This window comes from Apus apus, chromosome 3, assembly GCF_020740795.1.
Source record: "Apus apus isolate bApuApu2 chromosome 3, bApuApu2.pri.cur, whole genome shotgun sequence".
Lineage (NCBI taxonomy): Eukaryota > Metazoa > Chordata > Aves > Apodiformes > Apodidae > Apus > Apus apus.
The window spans coordinates 64424240-64438681 of NC_067284.1; the positions used below are offsets into that span (position 1 = coordinate 64424240).

Consider the following 14442-nt stretch of genomic DNA (forward strand, 5'->3'; position numbering starts at 1 on the left):
TGTGTTCAGGGCTATAACGTTTGGTGTTTTTGCAAAGAGAATTAATACATATTTTGCACAGGAGGATCAATGATGTTTCAGCTACTGATTATACATCTTCCTATAATAAGAACTGTTGGGAATTCTTTTCAGTTCTGTGCAGGTGCAATGAGCTGTACTTCAGTTTATTTTTTAATTGTAAGTGGAGTGCCAGATGCTGTATTTTCTATCATTAATTATAGTAAAGAAGATGTAGTCTGTAACTTTAAAGTTTGTATCTAATAGACAATTTAACTTCTATATCTCTTATATATTTTTCTTCTTTTAGTTCTACTTATGACACACTGCTTTTTATTTGGCATTGTTTAAAAGGTCTCATGTTGATAGATGTAATTACAGAGCTGAAATGTGTGTTGATGTAAATTATGCTCTCTGCTCCCATTATTGTGTTTATGGTAAGGTTCTTTTCGGTACATTTATTTTTATGCATTTGTTAAATTGAATATTGCAAGGTCCTTTCATTGCTTGGGCATTGAATATGTGAAGGACAAGCACAAGAATCTCCAGTTATTTGGGAGTTGTGTGTGTTAATCCTGACAGATTCATGGGAGATTGTCCCCTGAATGGCTACTAAGGTCCATTTCAGAGGTTAAGAAGCCTCTTGGGTTATATGCAAGCAAGGCTTTGGTTTTGTACACAGAATTTAGTAGGCATTGACAGGCCACATTTAAAAGATATATTGAAGCAAGGGATCAAACTCAATTAACAGCAGTAACAATGCAAGTGCTTCAGAGTTAGAATAAAGGAGAAATTTCTGAGGTCTTTAATGAGTTTCTGGTTGTAGACATCAAAACCTTTGGTAGAAGGAACATGATAGTGTTCCCTGATCATGCTGGTTTATTACTGGATAGCAATGTATGCTTTGTAAAGAATGATGAAATGTTTGATGTGGCACTTTAGTGTGAATTGTTACTGAAGCAATACCTCCACCACTGATGTGCCTTTTGCTAATTGAAATACTTCAGACTCTCGCAGGATATAATTTTAAGGACATTATTTTCTTTAGGTCTTAAGTCTTTCATATAAGTTTATTACTCCTAGGTCCAGATCAGATTTTCTTTTTTACCTACTTCGGATGTCAGACACAAAAACAAAATGTGTGCTGGTCAATCTCAACTCCAGCTTGAGGTCACTGAAAATCTGGTGCCATTAGCAGTTGGTATTGACAACTCTAGGGTTGAGAATTACTTGATTTCCCAGCCCATCTTTTGATTATCCAGTGGTTCCCATAATCTCAAAATGTTGTAATGTAGTCTTTCTCTCCTTTTTTCTTTTGCATGCAGAGGCACTGCTTTTCCAGGAACTGTCATACAAAATCAAATCTGCAAAAACAGGACAATGGTTTACTCATTCATGGTGGTTCTTATAGATTATTATTCCACAGGGTAAAAGAATGCATGAAGCTATTTTTCTCACAGACTGCAGACAGATTCATGCTCGCTTTGGTACTCTGCTGCCATACCTTACTGAGGGCCAGCAGCAGGCAATGGTTCGGTAGATGGCACTCTCTCCTTTGGCTTGGTACTTAACCCACCAATAAAGCACCAAAAGACTGTAACGATTGCATCCCTCACTGAAACTTTCAGATGTTTGGATGGTGCGCGGGTACTTTCTGGCGTCCGGGAGACGCCAGGATGGCTGGCTGGCTGGATGCCGAAGCAGGCTCTTCTCCAGCCGCTGTGCCAGGCTTGCGCCTCCCCACGGCCAATTTATTTTTATTATTTATTTATTTTCGTATTTATTTCGTCTTTTATTTATTTCCTATCATCCACCGTTGTTTCTAACGACCCCTGAGCCCCGGGGCGGGGGGAGCTGCGCAGCGGAGAGGCAGGGGGAGTTCCCCACAGCCCCCAGCCCGGGGACGCGGGCAGGGAGTAAGGCGCCTGTGGCGGCAGCGCTCGGTGCCGGTGCCGGTCGGGGGCGGTGGCGGTGCCGGTGGCGGTGGCGGTGGCAGTGGCAGTGGGTGGCAGTGGCGGTGCCGGTGCCGGTGGCAGTGGGTGGCAGCGGCGGTGCCCGTGGCAGTGGCAGTGGGTGGCAGTGGCGGTGCCGGTGCCGGTGGCGGTGGCAGTGGGTGGCAGCGGCGGTGCCGGTGCCGGTGCCGGTGCGACGGGGCGGGGCGGCCGCCCCGTGGGCAGGGCGGCGGGCGGCGCCTGGAGCGGCGGGCGGTGGCGTTAACGGCTCGGGGCGGTGTCACTTGTTGCGGGCCGGTGGCGGGGGCTGCGGGGCGGCTGGGTATGCCTCGGCAGTAGCGCTGGTGGGGACCGGCCATCGCCATGGGGCGGTACTCGGGGAAGACCTGCCGCCTCATCTTCATGCTGGTGCTCACCGTCGGCTTCTTCGTGGCCGAGCTGGTGTCGGGCTACCTGGGCAACTCCATCGCCCTGCTGTCCGACTCCTTCAACATGCTGTCGGACCTCATCTCCCTCTGCGTGGGCCTCTCCACGGGGCGCATCGCCCGCCGCAGCCGCCGCGGCCCCCGCGCCACCTACGGCTACAGCCGGGCCGAGGCGGTGGGAGCCCTCAGCAACGCCGTCTTCCTCACCGCCCTCTGCTTCACCATCTTCGTGGAGGCCATCCTCCGCCTGGCCCGTCCGGAGCCCATCGACGATGCCCAGCTGGTGCTCATCGTTGGCACCCTCGGCCTCGCCGTCAACCTCGTGGGGCTTCTCGTCTTCCAGGACTGGAGGTCCTGCTGCCGCTGCCGCCGCCGCCCCCCGCCCGCCTCGCCGCCCGCCGCCCCTGCGCTGCCGCCCGCCCCCGGCGGGGCCCCGGCCGGGATGGAGGATGAAGCAGGTGCCTTTCGGCTGCATCCTCGCCTCGCCATCCGGCCTTCTCCCCCTTGTGTCCCGCACCTCTCCCCACCCCTCACACCTTTCCCCGTCGCTCTCCGTCCCCTCCCTTCTGCCTCTTAGCTCTTGGGACCCGCCGACCTGCCAAGCCCATCCTCTGGGCCCTTTTGGAGCCCCAAACCTGCCCCTGGGCCCCAGCGAGTTTCCGTGAGCTCGCTCAGACACCCTGCCTCTTTCACCTTGTACTTTACACCCTCGGGAAGGGGGAGGGAGGCATTGCTCAGAGAGCTGCCCAGAAAATGTTTTGGCTTGCTTTTTGTTTAATTTTCTTTTCTTTTTCTTCTTGTCATCTTTGCAATAAGCTGGTTTTGAGAAGGATGATGTCTTTTCTGTTTGTAGAACTTATACACAACACAGCGTTTCTTCTTTGAATGCAGGTGATTCACCAAATGACCAAAAAAGCCCTGAAGAGGGGCCTGAGAGGAAAACACCAAAGAAGTCTGAAGCCTTGAACATCAGAGGTATGGCAGTATACTACTAATATTATATCAACTTTAAACACTTTCTGTTTTCATTTTCAGATTATTTTATTATTTTTTTTAGTATCAGTAAGAAATGGAGCAAAAGCCCAGGATTCATCTGTGTATAAGGGCCTAGTTATCCTTAGCAGAAAGGTTTTGGTTGTATGAAATAGTATAGATATATATAACACAATAGTGTGGTGCTGATTTGGCTCTCTTTGCATTTTGATCTTAGTTCTTTAGAAGAGTGCAGCTGAACTTTTTGGAAAGGAGACAAAGACTCTTGCATTAGGCACACATCACTAGAGGCCTTATAGGAAGGTAAAGCAGGTATCTATGAGGTGCTTCTCTGAGGGTCACTGTAGCAGTTGAGTAGTTTTCAACTTTAAAATGCTTTTGGAGAGAAATCAGAATTTCTTTAAATCCTGAAGGTAACAATGTTTTGTCGTCAGCATGAGGAAAAGGTGCTGAAACTCGTGCTTCAGCACAGTGATTTTCCATGTCCTTGAACTGTGAACCTTGTCCCTGAGAGAGTCTGTCACAGTATCAGCCTTTCTTACCTTGTTATTCGGCAGGTCTCTGAGTATGTGCAAATTGAAACTGAATAGCAACTTCAAGGAATAAACTAGCCAAGTGCCTCTCTTCCTCTCTGTGTAGATGTTTGTATGTATGCACATTTATGTACCTATTCTGAGCAGAGCCCTAAGCAGATACCTTTGAGTATATTAAATGTTGAGTTTGTCCCTCAAGGAAAGAGCTGTCAAGTGTTCAGAAGTATTTTCAGGGTTACAGAGATGTGTCTGTAGAGGAAGACACTCTGGAAATCAAAGCATGTGCTGGAGCCACAACACTTTCCTGAATGTCTAGGAATTGTTACAGGATGTTATGGCATTATAGTGGTAAGAGTACAGGAGCAGGAAAAGAGAAGTGTCACTTCCAGGGATGGAGGAGAAAATATAAGAAATTGCTGAGTATATTTTAGAGGAGGTCTTACTTGCCTGAACAGCAGCGCTTAGGCATAATGGTGCTGGAAACAGTAAAAAATGTCTGAAGGATAAGGAGTTTTACATCAGTTATTTTTAAGATACCAGTCTTTGATTTTTAAAAAGAGACTTCTACTCTAAGTGCTACTTTGACTCTAGTATGTAATCTTTTCAAAGTCTATTTTTACATTCCTTACAAATACTCTTTCCTTCTTCAGCCAGTGTTACAAATATGTGTCTTTCAAATTCTGATTTAAAAATCTATGTTTTTTCTTTGCTGCTGTAAGTTAGTTACATAGCTATATTTACTTCATTGTCACTTGTCAAAAAATTCTGTATATTATAGAAGTGGAGTCTCCCTGAAAAACATGGCTGGACAAAATGGATTGGCAGAGAAATTGGTTCCTTGATTTTTAAAAGTGTTAGGAGCAGAAATACAGACATTCTGCCTGACAGGCTTAATTATAGTAGTGTAAAAGTATTCCTTTTACTTCTTGAGCATATGCACAGTAGTTCAGACTTTCCAACATAAGCTGCTGGAAACTATGCATTACTTGTTGTCATACCATACTGACTCTATTTACTAACAATTATTTTTTTAGTTCTATTTTATAGCTTTTGGGGGTCTATAAGGAAATAGGTTAACTTCTGTCTAGGCTCTCATTGTGTGCTGGGTAACCAAGATGGACTTATTAACAATGTTATTAATGTAAAATAAGTCTTTTCCAAAGTCCATATTCTTAATTCATAATTTATCATAATTCTGACATGCTTACTTTTTTTTTTTTTTTCCCCCTTAATTCAAGATGTTTTCTGAAACTTCTTCCTGGATTTTTTTTGTGCTTTTTTTTTTTTGTTCTGTTTTGTTGTGTTCTTTTTTTTTTTTTTTTTTTTTTTTTTAGCTGTGCTGTCTAGTTAGTTTCCTTGGCAATTGCATCCTGCCTGTCCCTTTTCCTCATGCAATAGCTGATAGCCCATGCTGAATCAGGATTATTTGTAAATGAAAAGGAAACACTGCAACTCTGTTAGGAGTAAAGCCCTGTGGGAGCCTGCCAAATGGGGCAGAATATGCCTGGGTCTAGCAGAAAGAACTGCACTCACTAGAAGTTTGTACTTTCTTATCTGACCCAAGTGATCTGGAGAAACTCCAGTGGTTATTGCCTTCATTTCTTATACTGAAGATAAATGTTCATGCAAAGAGCTGGCAAGAAACAAGAGCACAGACACAGCTCTAGGTCTAATCCAGTGTCCAGCATCATAAAAGAGTCAAAACTCTTTGCTGCATAGTTAATGAGTTTCACAGGGAGCCTTTTTACAGCTTCTCCAGCCCAGAAGGAGTGATTAAATTGGAGTTAAGCTCTTGAAAGTGCTTGTCATAGAGATGTAAAAAGGAGATGGTCCATTGACACAGTCAGCGTAAAATGTATTGACAAAAAATTAACATCATGTATTTGGAAATGTTACAAAGCAGATTTCATTCCAGCCCATGCCTGAGATTGAACAGGAAAGACTGACAAAACTGGAGTGCATTTAAGCAATGACAGGAAGAGAGAAGATTAGGTAAAGTAGTAAAACAGAAAAACAAAAAAAACCCAACCTGACCCAAATGAAGAAAAAAAAGCCACACACCAAAAAAAGGAAGAAAAAAGTAGTTCTTAGATTATTGCAGCTATACAGCAAGAAGACTACTTTGGTCATTACAGTTGAAAGGGCAGCTAAAGATGTGTTATTGCAGGAGGCTGGTTTGTGTCATTACCTTTTGTGCAAAAACTCACCTATAGATGAAAAAAGTGATACCCAGCTTTCCTCTCAATTCAGAGTAGTCCAGGCACATATTAAACCATGGCATCCATGTGAACCAGACTGTGATATTTCTGTGGCCTGAGGGCTAGCAATGTAAGTGGGACGAGGTTTCATATGACCAGTAATCAACCTTCATCCAAAAATTGGGGTTTGAGGGCGTTTGGAGCCATATGAATGGGCTTAGGTTTCACTTAGGTAATTTTTCAGACAGTGTCATAGAAACTGATGGAGGAGAATAACCTACTGGGAGTGGTCTGTGGCTCTGTTAGGTTCTGGGGTAGAACAGATATATTTAGTCATCAATTTTTAATTGAGAATCAGTGTGCCAGGATCTCTTAATAATCTGCAGGCATTTAAGCCAACACATTTTATGTTGCCATGGCATTGCAGTTGGACCACAGTTGCTAGTATAACACTACGTGTTTAATAATGCATCCCACTTAGGCAGCTCTGGTTCAGAGTCAGTATTTCCCTTGCTTTTTTTTTTTCTGAAAGCTGTTACTGAAAACTTTGGTTATGATGCTAGTGCTTGGAATATTGCTTTTTTCATGTCAAGTAGAACAGACTTGGAAAATGCAGCTTTCCTCTCCTCCCCCCAAAAAACCCCTCACCGTACTACTGGAAATTGTGACATTTGTTTCAGGTGTTCTTTTGCATGTTATGGGAGATGCACTTGGATCTGTGGTCGTGGTAGTTGCTGCTACAATCTTCCAAGTACTTCCTCTGGGGGATGCTCCATGTAACTGGCAGTGCTACATTGATCCAAGCCTGACGATAATTATGGTGTTCATCATCTTGTCTTCTGCGTTCCCACTTATCAAGGAGACCTCAACTATTTTGTTGCAGATGGTTCCCAAAGGTGTTAATATGCAAGTATTGAGTAAGTAAAATTTGTTGTTGAAATGCTATTAATTTTAATTATATATTTCAATGTGTATGTTATTTCTGGAATGACATGTTTGGATTATTTACTCATAATAGCTCTAAATTCTCAAGAACTGTGAGAAATGGTCACACGCCTGTGTCCTAGCAACGTGATTCAAACCTCTCTGGATTAGTTAAAGCATGCATTTTGAGAATGTGGTACTTCAACAATACTTAAAAATACCAGGTCTTGAGCTGTTAATGCTTTGTGTGGGGTGTTTGTGAGAGAAACAACACTGAATTACAATATTTCCCAACCCTGCAGCAGCTTCTTCCAAAAGGCTTCCAAACCAGCTTAGAAATTTCCATTAAGGCTGGTTAATTTTGTAGCTCTCTGGTGTTGTTCACACTGGTTAATTGTGGGATAGCACTGGTTATTTCTGGAATTCCACCATACTCAAGGTGTAAAGAAACCAGAAGATGTGGGCTCTTGGCTGAGGAAGCGGTGCTCTAATGTTTCTTCTACCAATGGCTGGTAAATTGCCATTAGAGCATCTGAGGGATGGGGTGAAACCAGAAGAAGAGTGGCCTGTTCATGTGGTCATCTGGAGGCTGAACCAAAAGCAGCTGGGAGTAGACATATTTTACTAAGTATAACTCTTTTTAAATTGGTCATTTGGAGGCTGCTGCTTTCATGTAGGGCTTTTAATGGGAAAGCTAGCAATTAGCCAGTCCCCAAAGCCTCTAATATCTTTCTCTTACGTCTTCCAGCTGACAGACTAGCTCGTGTACCAGGGGTTAGCAGCCTTCATGAGGTGCACGTTTGGGAGCTCGCAGGTGGGAAGAATATTGCTACTCTTCATATCAAGTGCCAAACTCCTACCGATTACCAAGATGCTGCGTATAAAATACGGAAGGTTTTCCATGATGCAGGGGTCCATTCTGTGACAATCCAGCCTGAGTACATTGACCACAAGACCTCCCAGCTCCTGTGCAGCTCTCCCTGCATCTCAGAATCGTGTGACTCTCAGCTGTGCTGCAGTCAGCAGGAGCCCTCCCTGGCTAAAACCAATGGCTATACTGAGAAAAACAACAGTTGCCGTTCTGCTCTGCGTAAAGACAATGGTTCAAGTAAAAGTGATATTGAAATCCCTATTGAGTCCCCACTAGCAGAGGACAGCATTAAAAATGTGAAAAATCGTGGTGTGTCTGATGATAAATCACAGTTGAGCAGTACACGACTTTAGGCAGTTCCCTCTACCCAGCGTAATGTTTTCCCAGAACAAATGTCTCCTGGCTGGGAAGGGGGGCATCAGTGGTTGTAGCTGAAGTTGGTACAGCAAAAGAGTTTTGTGATTAAGCTGTAAACCAAAATACACCTAAAACCCCCTTGTATCTGAAATAAGGACTAATATTTCCAAGAAGGATGTTGCATTTGTCTAAGGTTTTTCTGATACAGCCTAACCCAGTTTCTTACCAAACTATATGTGAATTCCTGTTAGAGTGGATGGGGTGTCTTGTCTGCACTGATGCTTGCAGTTAATGGCCAGTGGCACTGGGAATGAAACTCTGGCCTTTTCTGCTGAAGTGAGCTGTTTACTGAAAGCCTTGTGGCCAGTTCATTATTGTACTGGGCTAAAGTACTGTGTGTAGATGATGTACAGTGGAGGTGCTTTCCTTAAACTGCATTTTTGCACAGACAGTTCATGTTCAACCATAACGCTTGTGCTTCTGGCCAGTGGGGTTTGTGAATAAAATTGAGTGTCTAAGGGAGAGGGGAAGCACTCAGGAATTTTGACTTACATTGTTTTCCTGATTGACTCTTGTATTTAGGGACAGAGCAGAAGCTGGTCTTGCTTCTCTACTAGTAATACTGGAGCATGAGCCTAATTACAGATAAATATGCTAGAGAATTCACTTCTTGTCCTGACATCAAAGAAATACTAACCTTGTCTGTACTGATCCTAGCAAATAGAAATGCAGGCAGTCACCCTATTATCTTTTATCTTGTTAGGTGTAGTGATTGTACAACTCAGTGGTTTTAATTTTTTTTTTTTTTTTTTCTCCTGGCAACAGAAATTATAATAGCCACTGTCTTAATTAATAATTTTGCAGGATGATTGCAATATCTTAAGCACCAAGTGTCTGTTGCTATTCATGCTGAATAAATAAGCTAATGCATTTCTTATGAACAGTTAAAATTCTGCAGTTCTGTTATGAGACACAATTGAATATTTTATTAATTATGAAAGTCTCTAAAGTTTATATTCAGTGTTATTAATTAGAGGAAGCTTTAAAAAATATCACAGGGAATTTTTCCTTCTTTAGTCTTAATTATTGATTTATTTTAAAGGTCTAAGCCTTCCCCTCTGTCCTCCCCTAGCTTCCTCTGCCCAAAAGAGTATTTTAAAGTGTATTTAGTGAAACAGTTCCTTTATCTTTTTGCTGCTTGCCCTTTTATTTTTTTAAGGCATGCAAGGGTTCTCTACGGGAAACAAGATGATGTACCCTGTCACCAGTGTTGGATTTGGGTCAGGTCTGTTCCCTGCATTTTTGGGAGAGGAAACCCATTATCTAATCCATACTAAGTGCAGTACTTAGCTTCACTGCCTATGCAGACCAGATTCAGAAGCTTTCAAATACGTTTTTATGTCAAAAGCAGCCTTTCAATAGTCTTTGTGACCTGGGCAGGCTATTTTATTCCTTTGTTTTGGGTGATGCCTCTATAAAATAGTAGTGTCTTTACCTCAGTGACACCTTAACAGAAAGGGAAAATTGATTCCCTGCCTGGGCTGGGAAAATACCAGGACATCCTTGCAAGGCTGACTAAAAAGCAGCCAACTCCTTATTAATAAGGATGATTACATTAAGTCAATGAATATTAAACTACACAGCAGGGTATATAGCACATTTCTAGATTTGTAGTTACTCCTTTTGAACAGATACTTGGGTTAATATATTTTATAGCCTTCTATTGTAGGTTTGTATTATATAAATTAAAGTACATGTTTGTATAATTTAAAGCTTGGTCCTCCAGTCTCTGATTCTTTTGGCAGCAGCAGAGGTGAAAGCAGCAGGATCTTGCTTGGCAGTTATTGCATGAATTAATATAAACCAGGAAACATTTTAAGAATTGCTCTGTCTTTTAAAAGTGTGTGGCATAAAGTAAGACACCCCTTTCTTCAGTTCTTTTTGTCCTTATTTAAATCTATGATAATGATTAAATGCTGGGGTTTAGATATAAATAACAAATACATTTATAGGCTTTTTGAGAACTGGAATAGGAAGCTCCCAAAATAACAGCCAAGTCTATGGGAGAACATACTTCCCAGATACCTTTTAAAACAAGCACCCTTTCATAATTATGCATTTTTGTCTTAAATCGGGTAATTGTTTTATATATACAGTTTATTATATGATTGAAAGATTGAAAGATGGAATGGCAGTACTGTTTACTCTGCAACTGGAGAAAACTGTATGTGTAACGTTCGGGCATTTGACAAAATGGACCATCTATTTCTTTAACCTTCCAGTGTTTGTTAAAACTTTTGTTATCTATTTCTGAAGTTTTTTAAAGTGTTGTAACCTGGAAATACAATGAAGTAACATTCTTCAGCTTTTATTTTTATTATTTTTTTCTTGGCTGGTTGAATGTACTCATATTGCTGCATGTGAATAAAAAGGAAAATACCAGGGATTATAGAAATCTTAAGGTCTAGAAAACAAGCAGATGAAAATTTCCTTTTTTACTTAATCAAGCAAAACCAGCAGAGCTACATTATTGATGAGGTGAACCTTGCATTTTCTGTGTAGGGACTTACAGCGTATCAGCTTTCATTTCTGAATCAGTATCCTTGCCTTCATTTGAGTCCTGCAGCAACATATTTTTCTCCAGTGCTTTAAGTGTGTTGCAAGTCTTCTGGTTAGCCCCTCTCTACTTCTACAGAAGGCTTCAATCCAATCAGTCTCTATTCTGTATTGGCTTATTTCCCTTCAGTTCTTGGCATATCTGTCCTGATTCTTTTGATGTATGCTCACCTTTTTTTGAAATACAGTGTAGTTCAGTATTTGCCCTTCTCTAAGGGCATTTGTTCTGTAGTCAGTTTTGTAGTGTATTGCACTACCATTAAAAAACTCTCTCTGGCCTCTTCATTTTAATAATCTTAAAAAGTTTAATTGCTTTTTTCTCCTCCAATTCAGTAATGTAAAATCTCTGATGACTGCAGATTGGGTGTGCTACCCTGTCCTCTTCAATCGCTCCCTTCTGATGGCACCATTGTGGCATTCAACATTTGTTGCAGTGGTTGCCCCTACCTGTCCATCACTGTCTGTAGCAAAGGCAATTGCTTAAAACACAGGTGGCTTTCAACCACTTGTCCAGCTTCTGTGGCCCTCTGATCGACAACCAGGACCATGTGTGACCTAGTTATATGAAAATGAAACATTTTCTAGCCTTGGCAGATAGTTCTGGAGCAAGACTGGAATCTGGAATAAATGAACGTGGCATTGAACGCAAAAGCAATTTACTGGCCTTCGTCAGCTGCAGGCCTTTCTTCAAAGCAAATTCAGTTTTTTGTCACCTTTTCAACTGTTACCTTTCAATCAAACATGTCAATTTGATAGTTAATTTTCTGTTCTCCTGTAACTCTTTAAATGCAGATCTTGCCTTTGCTCTTCTATGTAAAGAAAAAGAACTGATGCTATTTTTAGGAGTATTGCATTTGTTTTACGAAGTTTTCAGTTGACTTCCTATTCTTTGTATTCTTTGACCTATTTTGACCTGTAGTGCAAATGTGGTTTTTTTCCTCAACATTTTTCTTATTCTTTGTCTCTTTAATAAAAGCAGTATGGTTTTGCTGGCCTTCTCATCATAGTGATGTGCATAAAATTTAGCTTAGAAATACCTCTTTTATGCACTGGTTTAATTTTTGCGCTCCATTTTATTTCAATTCACCTGCTTTCCGGTTTTGCTATGTGATACACTTTACCATGGCAGACCACTTTTTGACCTGGTTTAGTTCTTCCTACTCTTTCCCCCTCTCTTCCGTGATTATAATACTTACCAGCCTGAATGCTCCTTTTTATGCTGAACTTGGGGGGCAATGTGCTAGCATCTGCATTTTTCCAAAGTGAAGTTCATCACCCAAGGTCTGTGAATGGCTTGATGTGAATTACTCCAAGGACTATTTTAAGTCTTGTGGTCTATGTCAAAATGTGTCTAAGTAGTCATCCTGAGATATAAATATTTATATTTAAATTCTTTATAAATATGCCACTGGAACCAAGTTTTTTTAAAAGGTTGGTTTCTAAGCCTGAGAAGGTATAGTGAAATCACTAAGTTTCATTAGTCATTCATTAACACCCTAGAGGAAAGCTTGGATTATTAATTGGAAAGCAGATAAAAGGGACATTTCTAAAAAGATAATTCAAACACTATGAAGATTTCTATAGGTTCTACTACTGACTCTGTTGTACAGTTGATGCACTTTCTATGTTAAATACTTTTATTTGAACAGTGATACCTTGGTATGAGGATATCACTATATAAAGTTGTTACATTTATGGAGTTGTGTTGCTTAAAAGTTTCCTCCAGTTTTTCTGTTCATTGTGTGATTTAAATAAGGTGCCAAAAGGTAATTTACATGATTGCTGAACCAATGGATGGAAAATCTCACTGTAGTTTTATTAACTCGTAGTGAAAAATTATGTAAAGTTTTATGTACAGGTAATTTTTTATTTATTTTTTTTTTTCAAAATGAAGTTTGGATGTCTTGTAAATAAAGTGTATTTTTAAATAAGCCTCTTTTCCTGAGCTTGATGTGTGGTAGCAATAGAGAGCTTGTGTCAGTTTGGAGAGTCTTAAGACTTTTGTATGAGCGAATTTTGTGCTTAACCTGTGAGTGTGTTAACATCAGGATTAAAACTGCACACTAAAAAGCTCTTTTTTCTTGTCCTAAAGTGTTTTTGTTTTTTTTTTCAACATTCATTAGTCCAAACCTTTTCTCTTTGAAAAGAAGCCCCAGGATCACTTGGGCAGCATTGCTGTGCTTGTTTTAGCGTACAGCCGTTAACAGGTTATAATTACATTGCTTACCATGAGAATTCCAGGGAAGTCACTGGAGCAGCCGTGTAGGTTTGTAGCTGAGCTTGTCTCTGCTAAAGTGTGGTCAAAGTTTCACACCACTCAAGTGTGGTCCCTTGCTCTGATGGGTTTATTTTCTTCTTTTAGCGGGGTAGCTAAAGTGCTTGTTGACTGATGCAGGAAGCTCGTATCTCAGTCAATAGAGACAGCAGGCATTTGAATAATCATGAAGCATTATTGACTACTTCTATATTAGTAGATTAAATATACCTGGGGGTATTCCAGGGCACAGAGACCAATCGGCATGGAAGAGCTCACGTCTGCCTAAGTAAAATATGGTCCACCCCAAAAGAGGGTGGCTCCATGCTGATGGCTAATTGAGTTTAGGTCCTTGACTCTGGGCTGTGCCTGGGAATGGCTTGAAGGAGCAATAATTGCCACAGGCCATGAAATGCTTGAACAGATACTTAATAATATGTATATTATAATCATGGTTCATCCCCAGGCACTCTTTAATTTGCTAGTGTTGGTAAGCCCCAAGTCCCTGAGCCTCTGTGCCGTTTTGTCAGGTACCTGCAGACAGAAAAGGAGATGAAGGTGGTGGTGTTTTTTTGGGATCTGGGGTTGAGAGGTTTCCTCTCTTTCCACACCTACGCTATGTTCTATCAGCGTGCAGGGTGAGCTGGGAGGGGAAAGGCTGCCTGGATCAGCAGTGCAGTCAGCAGATAAGCCTATCATCACGCTGCTTGCGTGGCTCTGGAAACAAAAGGCACCAGGCAAGTGGCATGTTCTTTATGGCATTGCACTTTGCTTTACCTCCCCCCAGCCCTAGGACATTTATTAATTTTATTTTTAAGCATTCACCCATGTTTAATACAGCTCTGTGTGTGTGAACGTGCATATCGCTGACCACCCTGTTGTTAGGAGATGAAAACAGAGCTATGTCAAGAGGCTTTGGGGTATGTATAGGAAAGTGAACCTGCAGGCATTATGCAAGTCACAGAAATGGCACAGCAGGTGCACGGCCTAGCCTACAGAAAGTTTTGTAAGGTATTGTGTAATTCAAGAGAGATAAACCAACCCTTTTTTCAATATGCACCTTAAAAACCAATCTTGTAAAAAGCATTTCATGTGGATGAGCCAGTCCCTCAAGTTTTAAAACAGAAGTATGGTGGGAAATCAGCACGAATGCCATGGCATCTTGCAGAACAGCACTTGCTTTAATTAGCTATTTCTCTTTAAAACTGCCATATGAAGTAGGGATAGTAGCCTTTCTGCATAACACAGTTTCCTTTGCTTTAAATTGTTGGCAGAAAGTGTTTCCTTACAGCACAGTCTGGCTTAAACACCCGGCAGAGTGC

General features: G+C 41.5%; 1 protein-coding gene across 1 annotated transcript; it reads left to right on the top strand.

Annotated features, from left to right (window-relative positions):
- The first annotated feature begins 2229 nt into the window (after positions 1-2229).
- LOC127382761 (zinc transporter 10-like) lies at positions 2230-12957 on the top strand. Its single transcript, XM_051614776.1, has 4 exons — positions 2230-2832; positions 3266-3349; positions 6779-7015; positions 7771-12957. The coding sequence occupies exons 1-4, from the start codon at positions 2313-2315 to the stop codon at positions 8244-8246; spliced, it is 1317 nt and encodes a 438-aa protein (XP_051470736.1). The 5' UTR covers positions 2230-2312; the 3' UTR covers positions 8247-12957.
- Positions 12958-14442: the final 1485 nt, after the last annotated feature.

What these genes read in the sequence shown, in the direction of transcription:
- LOC127382761 (XM_051614776.1), top strand. Translation starts at nt 2,313, where the DNA reads ATGGGGCGGTACTCGGGGAAGACCTGCCGCCTCATCTTCATGCTGGTG. An exon ending in CGGGATGGAGGATGAAGCAG is followed by an intron (nt 2,833 to 3,265) that starts GTGCCTTTCGGC and finishes CTTTGAATGCAG; the next exon opens with GTGATTCACCAAATGACCAA. An exon ending in TGAAGCCTTGAACATCAGAG is followed by an intron (nt 3,350 to 6,778) that starts GTATGGCAGTAT and finishes CATTTGTTTCAG; the next exon opens with GTGTTCTTTTGCATGTTATG.